The sequence below is a fragment of the Cebus imitator genome, unplaced genomic scaffold (assembly GCF_001604975.1).
Source record: "Cebus imitator isolate Cc_AM_T3 unplaced genomic scaffold, Cebus_imitator-1.0 Scaffold4, whole genome shotgun sequence".
NCBI lineage: Eukaryota > Metazoa > Chordata > Mammalia > Primates > Cebidae > Cebus > Cebus imitator.
Window position 1 is genome coordinate 16,066,411 of NW_016107319.1, and position 16,660 is coordinate 16,083,070.

At 34.5% G+C, this 16,660-nt stretch overlaps 1 protein-coding gene across 1 annotated transcript in view; it reads right to left on the minus strand.

Moving 5' to 3' along the window:
- LRBA (LPS responsive beige-like anchor protein) overlaps positions 1–16,660 on the minus strand; it is a 727,560-nt gene that overhangs the window by 623,725 nt on the left and 87,175 nt on the right. Inside the window, exons 5-9 of the mRNA XM_037740751.1 lie at positions 12,329–12,424; positions 8,061–8,182; positions 7,844–7,970; positions 7,004–7,123; positions 5,553–5,699 (exon numbers count right to left, since the gene is read on the minus strand). Of these exons, the coding sequence (XP_037596679.1) occupies positions 5,553–5,699; positions 7,004–7,123; positions 7,844–7,970; positions 8,061–8,182; positions 12,329–12,424 (612 nt within the window). The remainder of the gene's footprint in view (positions 1–5,552; positions 5,700–7,003; positions 7,124–7,843; positions 7,971–8,060; positions 8,183–12,328; positions 12,425–16,660) is intronic.

The window sequence follows — 16,660 nt, forward strand, 5'->3', positions numbered from 1 at the left end:
AAAGTATCATATAAGAGGATCCCTCCTTGCTTACTTGTAAAATTAGCTGAATTTTATTTTAAAGATGTATGTAACAGAAATCAAGACGAATTGACATTAAAACCTTACCTTAAAAATGTAAAAGTGACCAATACATCACATTTTATCTTTTTTTCCTTATATTCTTTTCTTTTTAATTGCAGTCAAAAACATACAACTTACCATCTTAAGCATTTTTAGGTGTATAACTGAGGAACATTAACTATATTTATATTGTTAAAAAACAAATCTCTAGAACTCTTACATCTTGCAAAACTGAAACTGTAGCCATTTAACAACTCCCCATTTCCTGCTCCCCATGGGAATCATACAGTATATGTCTTTTTGTGACCAAAGCATTTCACTTAGCAGAGTGTCTTCATAGCTCATCTATGTTTTAACTGATGACAGGATTTGTTTTTTTAAGGTTGAATAATGGTCCTCTTTGTGCATGTGTGTATCTGTCACATTTTCTTTATCCGTTCATCTACTAATGGACATCTGGGTTACTCCTTTCTCTTCGTTATTGAGAATGATATTACGATGAACATGGGTGGGCAAATATGTCCATGGGTGGGCAATTATTTTTTGTGTGCAAATATGTCTCCATGATCCTCTTTTCAATTATTTTGTATATATCCCATAAGTGAGATTACTGGATCACATGGAAGTTCTATTTGTAATTTTTTATGGAACCTCTATATTGTTGTCCATAGCGGCTGCACCATTTTTCATTTCTATCAACAGTGCACAAAGGTACCAATTTCTTCACATTCTCACCAACACTTGTTAACTATGTTTTCTTAAGTAGTCATCCTAGAAGGTGAAGTGATAGTTCACTGTAGTTTAAATGAGCACATTTCTAATAACTTTTCATATGTTCTTTAAGCATCTTTTCATATGTTCATTGGCTTTTTTTTTTTAATTTCATTGGCTATTTTTATATCTTCTTTAAAGAAATGTCTACTCAACTCTTTTATGCATTTGTTTTGCTGCTGTTCTCTTTGAGTCATAGAATTCATATATTCTAGATATTAACCCCTTATCAGATATATGATTGCTAAATATTTACTCTCACTCTGTAGGTTACCTTTCCACTCTGCTGGGTATTTCCTTTGATGTGCAGAACTTTGCAACTTTGACATCATCTTATTACTTGTCTGTTTTCACTTTGGTTGCCTGTGCTTTTGGTGTCACAATCAAGAAATCACTGCCAAATTCAATGTCATAAAGCTTCTTATAGTTTTTTTTTTTTTTTTTTTTTAGATGGAGTCTTGTCGTTTCACCCAAGCTGGAGTACAATGGCGCAATCTCAGCTCACTGCAACCTCCGCCTCCTGGGTTCAAATGATTCTCCTGCCTCAGCCTCCCAAGTAGCTGGAATTACAGGTGCCTGCCACCATACCCAGCTAATTTTTTTGTATTTTTAGTAGAGACGGGGTTTCACCATGTTGGCAAGGCTGGTCTCAAACTCCTGATCTCATGATCCGCCCATGTGGGCCTCCCAAAGTGCTGTATTATAGGCATGAACCACTGCACCTGGCCTCTTTTAGGAATTTTATAATTTTACATCTTACTTTTAGGTCTTTAATCTATTTTCAGCTCATTTTTGTACATAATATATAATATGAATTAAGTATATAACTTTTTTCAATCTGGATATCCAGTTTTCCCAAAATCATGTGTTTAACACACTGTCCTTTCCCCAGTATGTGGCCTTGCCTCATTTGTCAAAGATCATTTGACCATATATGCAAAAGTTTTTTCTGGACATTCTGTTTTGTTCCATTGTCCTATGTGTCTAAGCAAGTCTAACATTATTTTCATTATGTATTATACCCTTGTAATAAGTTTTGAAATCCAGAAGTGTAAAGCCTGCAACTTTGTTCTCCTTTTTAATATTGTTTTGGCTACTGAGAGTCCCTTAAGATTCCATATTAATTTCAGAATTGTTTTTCTATTTATAAAAAAAAAAGTGCCATTGAGATTTTGATAAGAACTGCACTGAATCCGTAGATTGTTTTAGGTAGTATAGATTCTTAACATATTAAGTCGTCCACAACATGAACAAGGGATGTCTTTACATTTATTTGGGTCTCTTGAATTCTGTGAGCAACATTTTCTACTTTTCAGTGTACAACTCTTTTGCCTCCTTGGTGGAGTCAGGGTAGAGCTCTTTTGCCACCTTGGTTGAGTTTATTTCTAAGTATTTTATTTTTTTGATGCTATTGTAAAAGGAATTATTTTTGTACTTTTCAAACTGTTCACTCTTAACACATAGAAACACAACTGATTTGTGTGTATTGATTTTGTGCCCTGCAACTCTGCTGAATTCATTTACTAGTCCTAACAGTTTTTGGTGAAATCTTTACCGTTTTTTAGGTATAAGGCCATGCCATATGCAAACAGATCATTTTACTTCTTCCCTTCCAACTTAGATGCCTTTCATTTCTTTTTCTTGCCTAATTGCTCTAACTGGATTTCCAAATACTGTGCTGAATAGAAATGGGAAGAATAGGCACCCTTGCTTTGTTTCTGATTTTAGAGGAAAAACTGTCAGTTTTTCACTGTCCAATATGGTGTTAGTCATGGGCTTTCCATATATATTTTATTATGTTGAGGTAGTTTCCTTCTATTCACAGATTGTTCAGTGTTTTGGGTTTTTTAAATATCAACAGTGTTGAATTCTGTCAAATGCTTTTTCTGCATCAGTTGATATACGATCATATGGTTTTTGTAATTCACTGTTAATGTGGTACATTGCATTTTTGTAATTCACTGTTAATGTGGTACATTGCATTGTTGAACCATCCTTGCATTCCAGAAAGAAATCTTAATTTGACATTGTATATAATTCTTTTAATGTGCTGTTAAATTCTATTTCTTAGTATTTTATTAAGGATTTTTCCATCAATATTCATCAGGGATATTGGCCTAAGTTTTCTTTCTTACATCATCTTGATCTGGCTTTGGTATCAGGGTAACACTGGCCTTATAAAATCAGTTTGGTAATGTTTCCTCCTCATAAAATGTTTGTAAGTTTCAGAAGAATTGGTATTAATTCTTCTTTAAATGACTGACAGCATTCTCCAGGAAAGCCATCTACTCCTCGGCTTTCTTTGCTGAAAAGTTTATTATTATTGATTCAATCTCCTTATTAGCTATAGGTCTTTTCCGATTTTTTAAAATTTATTCTTGATTCAGTCTCAGTAAGTTGTATATTTCTAGAAAATTATCCATTCATTCTAAATTATCTAATTTCTTGGCATATACTTTTCATAGCATTCTCTTATAATCCTATTTCTGTGGCATGTTATAATGCCTCCTTCTTAATTTCTGATTTTACTTATTTATGTACTCTTCTTTTTTCCTTAGTCTATGTAAGAATTTGTCAATTTTGTTGATGTTTAAAAAAGCAACAACAACTCTTAGTTTCACTGATTTTTTTCCCACTGCTTTACTTTTTTCTATTCCAGGGTTCTCCAACCAGGTACATGACCTGTTAGGAACCACAGCAAGAAGTGAGCAGTAGGCAAGAGAGCAAAGCTTCATCTGTATTTACAGCCACTGCCCATCACTCACATTACTGCCTGAGCTCCGTCTCCTGTCAAATTAATGGCAGCATTAGATTTTTATAGGACAGTGAGCCCTATTGTAAACTGCACATGTAACAGATCTAGATTGTGTGCTCCTTATGAGAATCTAATATCTGATAATCTATCAGTCTCCTATCATCCCAGGATGAGACCATCTGGTTGCAGAAAAACAAACTCAGGGCTCCTACTGATTCTACATTATGGTGAGCTGTATAATTATTTCATTTTATATTACAATGTAATAATAACAGAAACAAAGTGCACAATAAATGCAATGCACTTGAATCATCCCAAAACCATCACCACTGTGCCCCCACCACCCATGGTCCATGAAAAAACTATCTTCTATGAAACTGGTCCCTGGGACAAAAAAGGCTGGAGACTGCTGCACTATTTCATTTATTTCTGCTCAGATTTTTACCATTTCCTGCCCTATGCTAACATTGACTTTATTTGTTCTTTTTCCAGTTCCATGCTGTATAAATTCAGTTGTTGATTTGAGATCCTTCTTCTTTTATAAATTATCATCACTATAATCTTCTCTCTTAGAACTGAGGTCACTGAATCCCATAAGTTTTAGCATGTTGAGTTTACATTTTGATTTGTCTCAAGATATTTCCTAAATGTCCTTATGATTTATCCTTTGAACCCAATGGCTATTTTAAATGTGTTGTTTAATTTCTAAATGTTGGTGGACTTTTCAGTTTTTCTTTGAACTGCTTTCTGGTTTCATTTTACTGTGGTTAAAGAAGATACCTGGTATAATTTCAGTCTTAACTTTGTTGATACTTGTTTTGTCATATAACATGTGTCTATCCTGGAGAATGTTCCATATGTGCTTAAGAAGAATGCAGGCCAGGCGCAGTGGCTCACACCTGTAATCCCAGCACTTTGGGAGGCCAAACCATGCAGATCAGCTGAGGTCAGGAGTTTGAGACCAGCCTTACCAAAATGGCAAAACCTTGTCTCTATTAAAATTACAAAATTAGCCGAGTGTGGTGACACATGCCTGTAATCCCAGCTACTTGGGAGGCTGAGGCAGGAGAAATGTTTGAACCCGGGAGGCAGTGGTTGCATGAGCCAATATCACACCATTGCCCTCTAGCCTGAGCAACAAGAGTGAAACTCTGTCTCAAAAAAAAAAAAAAAAAAAAAGAGGAGGAGGAGGAGGAGGAACAGGAGGAGGAGGAAGAGGAAAAGAAGGAAGAGGAGAAGAAAGAGGAGGAGGAGGCACATTCTACCGTTGTTTCATCAAGTGTTATGTATATTCCTGCTAAATACACTGGGCTGTGTTGCTATTCAAGTCTCTGTTTCCTTACTGACCTTCTGTATGGTTGTTCTATTCATTAATGAAAGTTGAATACTAAAGTCTCCTACTATTATGGTGCTGCTATCTGCTTTTTTTAATTATATCAAAGTTTGCTTCATGTGTTTGAGAGCTCCGATGTTAAGTGCATATATTTATAGTTGTTCTTTCTGGGTAACCCTATCATCATATAATGTCCTTCCTTTGTCTCTTTCGACTGTTTTTGACTTAAAGTTTATTTTGTCTAATATAAGTAGGCTACTCCTACTCTCTTCTGGTCACCATTTGCACACATCTCTTTTTTGTTTGGGTAAATAATAGCTGTATATATTTTTGGAGTCCATGAGATGTTTTAATACAGTCATGCAACATGAAATAAGCATATAATGCAGAATGGATATCCATCCCTTCAAGCATTTATCTATTTAGTTGAAAACTATCCAATTACACCATTTATTTTAAAATGTACAGTTATTGACTATAGTCAGCCTGCTGTGGTATCAAATAGATCTCATTATTTCTTTTTTCTTTTTTTTTTTTTTTGGTATCCATTAACCAAACTCTCTATGTATAAACCACCTTCAAATCAAGCTGAACTAACATTGGTTAAGCACAGAACAGTACGTAAAGTACCTTGTATCCCAGGCCCAACTGATAAATAGCAAAAATCTGAGCTGCATTAAGAGCTTCACTGAAAAGATAAACTGCAGTCATCTGACCACAGAATACTCTATTAGCATCTGCTGTTTCTGACGAGCCAAGGAAACATTTGTCAAAGGTCTGTAAGAGAAAAAAAAATTTTAGTAGAAACCAAAAAAACATACTCCAGAAATAATAAAAACCTATATTGTCATAAATGTTTTGTCCATTCTAAACTGCATCTAAGTGGACTAAAATAATTTATACCATGAGACCATTAAAAAGAATTTTGAAAAATGTGTATGTAATGACATTAGGGGATATAGAAAAGTTTTAAATATGTGTGTTCTCAAGCCAAACCACCTAGATCAAATCCCTGCTTCCTATGCCACTGAGCATGGCAAGTTACTTCTTTGTGCTTCACCTTATCTGTAAAATGAAGATTATAATAATGCTTATCTTGCAAGGTTGCTGGGGCTTTTTAAAAATAAATCTATTTATTATAATGCCTGGAATAAAAAAAAAACACTCAATAAAATTTAATGTAAGAAAAAACAGGTTACAAAACAGTACTTACATATGAGTGCTTTTTTGTATTAAAAAAAGAACTAACATTTATTGAGCACTCATTCTATATAAGGCACTCTACTAATAGATTTATGGATATTACCTCATTTAATCAGATGACAACTTTCTGAAGTATGAGTTATTTTATGTCCATTTTCAGGAGGAAAAATACTAAGGCCTAATAGATTAGGTAAAGTCATACAGTCAGTAAATGACAGAGCTGAGATTCAAACCTAAGTTTGTCTGATTCAACACCCTGATCTCATAAGGTTAGCATTGCACAATATGTACATATGTGTAGCAAAGGGTATGAAAAGAGGAGTTAAAGGTGTATGGGTAATATACTTTATGTTCATTTTCCTGGTCTGTACTTTTTTCAAGCTTTTATAAAAATGACATAATTAGACATAATTTAAATTTCATTCTAACCTATAGATTTATTTTTGAACCCTGTAAAGATTATAACATAATGGTTATCTATAGCAGTCAGAATTATATGCAAGATTTATAAGTATGCTTCATTTAACTCATTCATAAAAATGATCACTACAGCTCCTTGTAGTGAAGCTCCCATTCATTTTGATAAATGAACCAATGACCCACCGCCCAGATATAGCCACTGTTAGTTATAAATCCTTATTTCTACCTATATGGAATAATTTTATATTTTATATAATAATTTTATATAAGAACTCAATAATATTTTAGTGACACATTAAGTTCTACTAACAAATTAACATGCTAGCCAAATTATGCTTATAAAAATCTACCATTGTAATATTTAGAATTTTATATTCAAATTATAAAACTTTTTCTTATTTAACAAACTCATGTTTTTAAAACAATTATTTTCATTGCAACATTTTGAAACGACTTACATCACTAGTGTTGACAAACCATGTTATCTCTCCATAGGATGCTAGTTCACCATTCACATAACATCGAAGTTCACTGTTCTTCCATCGGTTATAGATGTGCACTATGGTAACCATGTACCACTGAAGAGGCAAAAAACAATAAATAATACAAAGATAACAATTCTCCCAATAATGCAAACATATCGATAAGTAGAAGTTAAATAAGTTGTATTTCAACCTAAAAATAAAACAAGAGTACCTCTGCTAAATTCAATATTTACCTTCTGGAAGAGTATCTATTCATGGGGCCTTTCAACTGATAAGAACTTAACTACTAGATTATTTTTCCAGCTTTTTATTGTGAAAAATTTCATATATACCCCCAAAATCTGAAAATCTAGTACAAACACTCCTTTTTCCCACCACCTAGATTCCACAATTGTCAATTTTTTGCCATATTTGCTTAATCTATCTGACTACCTATCTACCTATACATTTTGTTGATGAACCATTTATTAATGGTTTTGTACCACTAAACTTTTAGGTACAAAAATTTTTAATATAAATTCTTTTGTACCTCTAAATTTTAATGTACAAAAGCAAACACATATTAAATGTGCACCAGTAAGATAAATGCCATAGATATTTTCTTATATCTCCCTAATCTCCATAAATAACTAAATTTGCAATCTTTTTCACATCCAAATCAGAGAGGTCAATCATCCAGTGATTTACACTTCATCTTTTCAAACAGTAAAACTGGAATTATGCTTTAGCATGCTATGTGAGTAACACTAAAACAAAGCATTTTGATGACTAGCATAGCTTATTAACGTTAACTATGACTCAAAAATCATGTACCTTTTGCGGCTTAAAATCAAATTTCACACAGTGTTGAAAGCCTTTTCCTTTTGACTTTATTGATGTTATAATCAAACAGCCACCAACAAAATGAGCAGAATAGCCAAGACCTTTGCTGGTTCTGAAACTACAAAAAATAGGTTTTCATTTTACTTCTAAACATTCTTCTCAGTTTCAAAGTCAGGTTTTAACACTAATCAGTTATATAAATACATACCAATACAAATATGGTTTATCCTTATCTACATTGATGTTATTTACAGGATCCATTCTAAACCATGTATGAAATGTAAAACCATTCTGGTACGGCCATTTGGCTATAGGAGGTAATGCAATAGCCTAAGGGAAAAAAACTTTGAGTTATTAACTCACATGAAAAACCATATTATTGAAATCCTGAAAATAAGACTTTACAATGCTATATGTATTTGTACTACATCACATTACTTTATGTCACAATTAAAATATCTGAAAGAAGATGTCATCTGGAAGAAGAATTTTAATAACTTTTTAATTTTCCCAAATATATAGTAATGTTAATTAAATGAACGAAACATTCAGTGTAACCCGCTGGATACATGAATCTTGTCTTCTTCATTTCTTAAAATAAACATATCCACAGAGATTCTAATTAAAAGAGATAGGTAGTGATATCAAATTAGAAATTCAATGAAATTTTCAGGTACTAGAATAGAGAAAGATGGACAAGAATGGAAAGAGAAAAGAGAAAAAGCTTGGTATATGCTGCTTTTATAAAACTACAAATATGAAACTGAAGAGTATTAGTTCATAATATTTTTAAATTATATTCAGAAGTCACTATACAAATGGCTTTACCACTTGGTTTAAATTTTTATTTAAAAGATCATACTACATAAGAGAAGGATTTTATATAGCCAAAACAATCTTTAAAAAGAAGAACAGGCCAGGTGCAGTGGCTCAAGCCTGTAATCCCAATATTTTGAGAGGCTGAGGTGGGCAGATGACCTAAGGACAGGAGTTTGAGATCAGTCTGGCCAACATGGTAAAACCTTGTCTCTACTAAAATAATTACAAAAATTAGCCCAGCATGGTGGTGGGTGCCTATAATCCCAGCTACCCGGGAGGCTGAGGCAGAAGAATTGCTTCAACCCAAAACAGTGCCATTGCACTCCAGCCTGGGCAACAAGAACCAAACTCTGCTCAAAAAAATGAAAAAATAAAAAAAAAGAAAAAGAAGAAAAGTAGAACAAATTTGAGGACTCATATTACCAAATTCAAAACCTGCCATTAATATAAAGCAACAGTGATGAAGACTGTGGTATTAGCATAAGGCCTTAGTGTGCTTTGGTTAGGCAAATCCTTTTTAATTATGCCACCAAAAGCACAAGTGACAAAAGAAAAAAAATATACACTGGACTTTATTAAAATTAAAACCTGTGCTTTAAGGAACACCATTAAAAAAGTGAAAAGACAAGCCACAAGAATGGGAGTAAACATTTGCAAACTGAATATCTGATAAAGGACTTGTAACCAAAATATATAATCTTACAACTCAATAATAAAAAGACAAATACAATTTTAAAATGGGCAAAAGATCTACACATACATATCTCCAAAGAAGATATACAAACAGCCAATAAAAACATTAAAAGATGCTCAGTGTCATTAGTCAAAAAAGAAATGTAAATCAAAACTACGATGAGATACCCCTTCATACCAACTAGGATGGCTACTAATACAATAAAAAGACAGCCTATAGTCCCAGCACTTTGGGAGGCTGAGGAAGGTGGATCACTCGAGGTCAGTAGTTCAAGACCTGTCTGGCCAACGTGGTGAAACCCCGTTTCTAGCAAAAAGCACAAAAATTAGCCGGGCATGGTGATGCGCACCTGTAATCCCAGCTACTCAGAATGCTGAGGCACAAGAATCACTTGAATCAGGGAGGCGGAGTTTGCAGTGAGCCGAGATCACGCCACTGCATTCCAGCTTGGGTGACAGAGCAAGACTGTCTCAAAAAAAAAAAAAAAAAAAGATATTAACCATATTGGCAAGGATGTGGAGAAATTTGACCCTTATACATTGCTGGTGGGATCATAAAATAACATAGCTACTTTGGAAAATGGTCTAAAAGTTCCTCAAAATGTTAAACAAAGACTATATGACCCAGAAATTCCAATCCTAGGTACATACCCAAGACAAATTAAAATATATGTCCACACATACACAAATGTCCATAGCAATATTATTGATAATAGCCCAAAAAGTGAAAATCCCAAATGTCCATTAGTTGACAAATGATTAAATAAAGTATGGTATATCCATACAATATAATATTAGCCATAAAAAGGAATGAAGTACTGATACATGCTACACCATGGATAGATCTTGAAAACACCATGATAAGTGAAAAAAGCCAGTCACAAAACACATGTTGTATGATTTCACTAATATGAATGGTCTAGAATAGGGATGGAGAATATACGGAGTGACTGCTAATCAGTAAGGGGTTTCCTTTGGGTGTGATGAAAATGTCCCAAAATTGATGTGGTGATGGTTGACAAATATATGAACACATTTACCAACTACACTATATACTTTCAATGAGTTAATTGTATAGTATGTGACTTTATCTCAATAAAGCTATTTTTTAAAAAATTCAAACTACACAAGCTTCTATTTTAACTTACATATGCAATTATGTATACATATAATATATATATTCTTTTATATGTATTAGATATTACATAAAACATGAAAGACATCATAGAGCCAAACTTCAGAAATAACACTATTGAGAATTGAAGAGGCTGATTTAAAATGCCTGTTGCATTGAGAAAAAAGGAAAATAATAATTATAGCTCACAGACTGATAAAAAAAATTTTAGAAAAAATATATATTCAGTGTATACACATGTTCTCTTTCACTAAAAATGATATCAAAGATGTAAAAGCTTTGTAAAAATACTTTATCCATGAATACTTTAAATTCTCATTAAAAGCTTTGTTTAACGAAAGGAAGTCATTGAACAAATTTAAAACATCTATTCAAGTTTCAAAAGCTGTTCAGCTCAACTGCCTACTTTTAAGATAAATGCACACACTGCAACTCAGAGAACTGTAAATAATAAAATTATAACATGAGGCATGAAAAAAGGTAATCTCATAAGAATACTTTTTTATGTTAGAGGCAATGATAGGCTGTATGACAAGAAAGTAAAATTATTCTGAAAAGCTACAAATCTAAAATGACTTATAAGGAAAAACTGTAAAGGAAAAAACTGGGCAATAAAACTTTTCAAAAAAAGTTGTGTATTGTGTATATAACATTCAAATATTACAAAGGTCATATTAAAACATATTCTTATATTTCTGCAGATATTGCCAGGCTACAAAGTGCCTAAGGTAAGATTTTATGAGAACTAAAGTAAAAAAAAATGAATGATGGTGGCTCATGCCTGTAATCCCAGAACTCTGGGAGGCCAAGGCAGGGGAATCATGAGGTCAGGAGTTCGAGATCAGCCTGGCCAGCATGGTGAAACCCTGTCTCTATTAAAAATACAAAAATTAGCCGGGCATGGTGGTGCACAAGTGTAGTCCCAGCTACTTAAGAGGCTAAGGCAGGAGAACTGCTTGAACCCAGCAGGCGGAGGTTGCAGTGCGCCCAGTTTGCACCAATGCACTCCAAAGGCCAGGTACGGTGGCTCACGCCTGTAATCCCAGCACTTTGGGAGGCCGAGGTAGGCAGATCACACAGTCAAGAGATCGAGACCACGGTGAAACCCTGTCTCTTTTTTTTTTTTAAGAAAAAAAAATTTAAAAAAAAAAAAAAGAATGAAAGATAAGCTCAGGAAAAGAACAGACTAAAATACCTTTTTTAAAAGTTTGTTTTGCTTATAACAGGCTGACCAATGTAATAATGAGGAGATTTTTTAAACTTCCATCTATAACATATATATTATATAATGTGCTTCTACATTATGAAACATTACAGATATCACTATTATACATAATTGTCTTATCTATAAACTGATTAACAGCTTACAAGAACGCAGAGACCAACATAATTTGGAAACTCACAAGTCAAAGAAAACTTCCATAGTAAGTTTCAGAGCCTCTATTTCTTCACTATCATTCTATACACCAGATACACAAAAACCAGAGGTAGAGTAAAGAAAGGTGAGAAGAAGCATGTTCACAAAGATTGACATGAAGGTTTTACACACAAATAGCTACTTAGGAAAACATGGCTGTGTTTAAAAGAATGAGGTTCTTATTCCATTGCTGACCAAGCTGTGACTGGGCATTTTCTCAACTAAGTTAAGCCTCTGTTTTTTCACCTCTAAAGCAATTACAAAAGGTAACATGTACAACTGTCATAAGGATTAAAGTATGTTGAGCAGAAGTTTCTACCTAGCACAGAACCTGTCAGGGGTGTTCATAGGGCTGTACTTTCAAGGAGCAAAGAAAAGAACTGGGAGTGATTTCCTCATTAATATTACTTACTGCAGCACTCTTTCCTGGAAAGTTGAAAAAGGCATCAGGGCCATACTTCTGAGGCATGTGCTTTAACATAGACAGCAACTTCCCAGCATGTGGAGGCTATAAAGATAATAAACAATTCACTAACCATATTATTCACCAGAAGACAAAAAGAAAAACACGTTTTTAATATAGTCTTGCTTTAATATATACAAGAATAATTCTATAAGCTTAAAAGCATATAAAATAATTTTTATGTTATTTTCAAATATCTTAAAGAAAAAATGTACTCTATGCCTGTTTTTGTAATGCTGTAGGGCATATTAGGTATTCAATAAATATAAGGCAATATCATTAGACACCTGAAACTCCTCTTCTCCATGCTGCAGCAGCAAAAATGATTTTTTTTTTTTTTTTTTGAGATGGAGTCTCCAGGCTGGAGTCCAAGTGCAGTGGCACAATCTCAGCTCACTGCAACCACCACCTCCCAGGTTCAAGTGATTCTCTTGCCTCAGCCTCCCAAGTATTTGGTATTACAGGTGTGACAGCACACCCAGCTTATTTTTTTGTATTTTTAGTAGAGACAGGGTTTCACCACATTGGCCAGGCTGGTCTTGAACTCCTGATTTTAAGTGATCCGCCTGCCTCGGCCTCCCAAAGTACTGAGATTACAGGCATGAGCCACTGCACCCGATCTTTTAAAAACAAACATCAACCCACCACCCACCCTTCTTTAAAATTAAAACACTTAAAAATTTAGCAAATACTTAAATAATGCTTATGATATTACACTGTTAAAGGTACTTCAAAAATACTTGAACATGCATGGTTATAGCAGCATAATTCACAATTGCAAAATCGTGGAACCAACACAAATGTCCATCAATCAACGGGTGGATAAAGAAACTGTGATGTGTATCATATATTTATGATGGAATACTATTCTGCCATAAAACTAAATGAATTAACAGCCATTTGCAGTGACCTGGATGAGACTGGAGACTATTATTCTAAGTGAATAGAAACAGAAATTCAGGAATAGAAAACCAAACATTGCATGTTCTCACTGATATGTGGGAGCTAAGCTATGAGGACACAAAAGAATAAGAATGATACAATGGACTTTGAGGACTTGAAGGGAAGAATGGGAGGAAGAGCACAGGATAAAAGACTACAAATATGGGGTAGTGTATGTATACTGCTCAGGTGATGGGTGCACCAAAATCTCACAAATCACCACTAAAGAACTTACTCATGTAACCGAATACCACCTGTACTCCAATAGCTTATGGAAAAATAAAATAAAAAATAAACATTTCAAAAAAAACGGTACTTTAAAAATATTAAAATATTTTATACTCATAACCTTCCTATGGGATGGTATTATTACTATCCCCAGTTTATATTAGAAGAATCTGAGGCAGAGGAACATTCCCAAAGTCACATAGGTAATAATTGTCAAGGTCAGGATCAGAACTCAATCTGAGTCCAGAGTCCATGCTTTTAAACAACTATACAGGCCAGGCACAGTGGTTCACGTCTGTAATCCCAGCACTTTGGGAGGCCGAGGCAGGTGGATCATGAGGTCAGTGTATACTGGAGGTCAGGAGTTCGAGACCAGCTGACCAACATGATAAAACCCCGTCTCTACTAAAAATTCAAAAATTAGCCGGGCGTGGTGGCACGCACCTGTAATCCCAGCTACTCAGGAGGCTGATGCAGGAGAATTGCTTAAACCCAGGTGGCAGAGGTTGCAGGGAGCAGAGATCACGCCACTGTACTCCAACCTGGGAGACAGAGCGAGAAGCGATCTCAAAAAAAAAACTATACAGATGCTCCTCAACTTATGATAGAGTTACATTCTGATAAACCTAGAGTAAGTTGAAAATAATGTAAGTTGAAAGCATGTTTTCAACCCAAAATATTGTCAATTTAAGATGGGTTTAGCCGGAGGTAGCCCCATCCTAAGTCAAGAAGTGTACTGAATGCATATCACTTTCACACCACCATAAAGTCAAAAAAAAAAAAAAAAAAACACTATACTTTCACCATTAAAATATGGACCAAAACCTTTAATGTGGACTATAAGACGCTTATCTTCTTTAGCCTTCTTTTGCTTCTTACTCTCCCCTTCTGCAATCCATCCTTTTCTCAGTGTTCTTCCCACAAGAGGGCCTCAGCACAAACTATTCCTTATGCTTAAAATGTTCTCAAAAGGGCTTCTCTATACACCTCTTAACCAAGTCAATCTTACCCAGCCTTTAGAGCTCATCTTAACAGTCACTTCCTCAGGGTAGTCCTCCTTGAAACTGAAAGTGGATTAAAATTCCCTATCATATTTCATCCTATAATATACCTTTACTGCATAACATATAAATATATCTATATGTATAGCATATACATATAAAAGCTACAACACTGAGCTTATTTGATGAATGTTTCTTTGACCCACAAGTTTAAAAGTTCAAAATAGGGTCAAACTACAAATAAAATCACTAGTTTGCCTTCATCTTATTTTCAGAGATGATATATATTATAATTACTAACTGTGTAAAATAGTTTGGCAACCTTTCACCTAAATATTAAGTGGAAAGCTTCATTCTTAAGTGAATAAGAAATTTTCAGTTAACCATATTGCTCAATTATAAAAACATAATAACAAGTAACTACAATCACAGTGATTTTTTTAAATAAATTCCAAAGTGAAATAAAGAAACCAAAAATAACTTCGCAGTCAAAAATAAAAATACAGTATTATAGCATGTCCATCTAGAAACATCATTCCTCCAAATTTATTTTCCTATAAACCAGTCAACAAAAGAATACATTAAGATAAGCACTTTACTTGACAGACATTGCTGGGGGAGTAGATACAGTACTTGGGACAGCCTTTCAGAAAAAAAATTAGTAGGCCAGGCACAGTGGCTCACATCTGTAATCTCAACACTTTGGGAGGCCAAGGGGAGGGATCACTTGAGCCTAGGGGGCTGAAAACAGCTCAGTAACAGAGCAAAACTTCATCTCTGTAAAAAAAATACAAAAATTAGCCAAGAATGGTGGCAACTGCCTGTGGTCCCAGCTACTTGGAAGGCTGAGGTGGGAGAATCGCTTGAGCCAGGAGGTAGAGGTAGCAAGGAGCCAAGATCGCACCACTGCACTCCAACCTGGACAACAGAGCAAGACTCCATCTGAAAAAGAAAAAGGAAAAGAAATAGAAAAAGAAAAGATGTAATAGTCATATTTCAAGAGTCTATAAAAACGTTCATGTCCACTGATGCACTATTTCCACACGTAAAAATCTATGCTCAAGTAATCATCACAAGGGTAGACGGAGATTTAGATACAGGGATTTTTCACTGCACTGCTATGACAGCAAAAGATAGAAATAATACACCTAATATTAAATAACTAAATAAATGTAACAAATATCTGAGCAAGGCCTTGCTCTGATTTTATAAATAGTTCATTATTTTTTCACTTAAATCATCTAAACCTATTATCATTCTCCTCCCCCTACCCATAAGTAACTATATTAACATGTTTAATCTTTTATATGTGGATTATTCCTTCAAAACTGTGGTAGCTCATGCCTGTAATCCTAGCACTTTGTGAGGACTGCTTGAACTCAGGAGTTTGAGACCAGCCTGGATAACATGGCAAAACCCAGTCTCTAAAGGAAATGCAACTCAACACGGTGGGGCTAAGAGAGTAACAGGTTTAAGTTAAAGAATTCCCAAAACTAATACAGAGCTAGGAATTGTTGAGACCCTACTAGACACTGTGGAGAAACCACAGTCTTTTATTACCTCCTAACCTATGTCTGAGACTTAAGAGTTATTCAACAGAGACTCTGTAAGAGACATGCCTGAATAATCGTAGGCTAAACTAGCCCTAGCGTAACAGCCACTCTAAACCTGACTGAAAAATAAACTTAAAACTGGTTTTAAAGGGTAAAGTTGATCCACAAATAACTTAATTGCCCGCAAAACCAGTCTAACAATCTCAAAAGGAATATGACAAAATCCAACATTCAACAATATACAATTTGCTATGTCTGATATATTGCCTAAATTCAATAGCCATAAGCAGCAGAAAAACATACAGGAGCAAAATCACTAAAAAACTGATGTAGAAAATGACAATCTAGAATGAAAAAACAAGAGCATTAAAGCAACTACTAATATGCTAAATACTATCAAGGATTTAAAGGAATCAAATGAGTGGAAATGGAAAATATTTAAAAGAACAGGCAGTCGCGGTGGCTCAAGCCTGTTATCCCAGCACTTTGGGAGGTTGAGGCGGGCAGATCACAAGGTCAGAAGTTCAAGACCAGCCTGACCAACATGGTGAAATCCC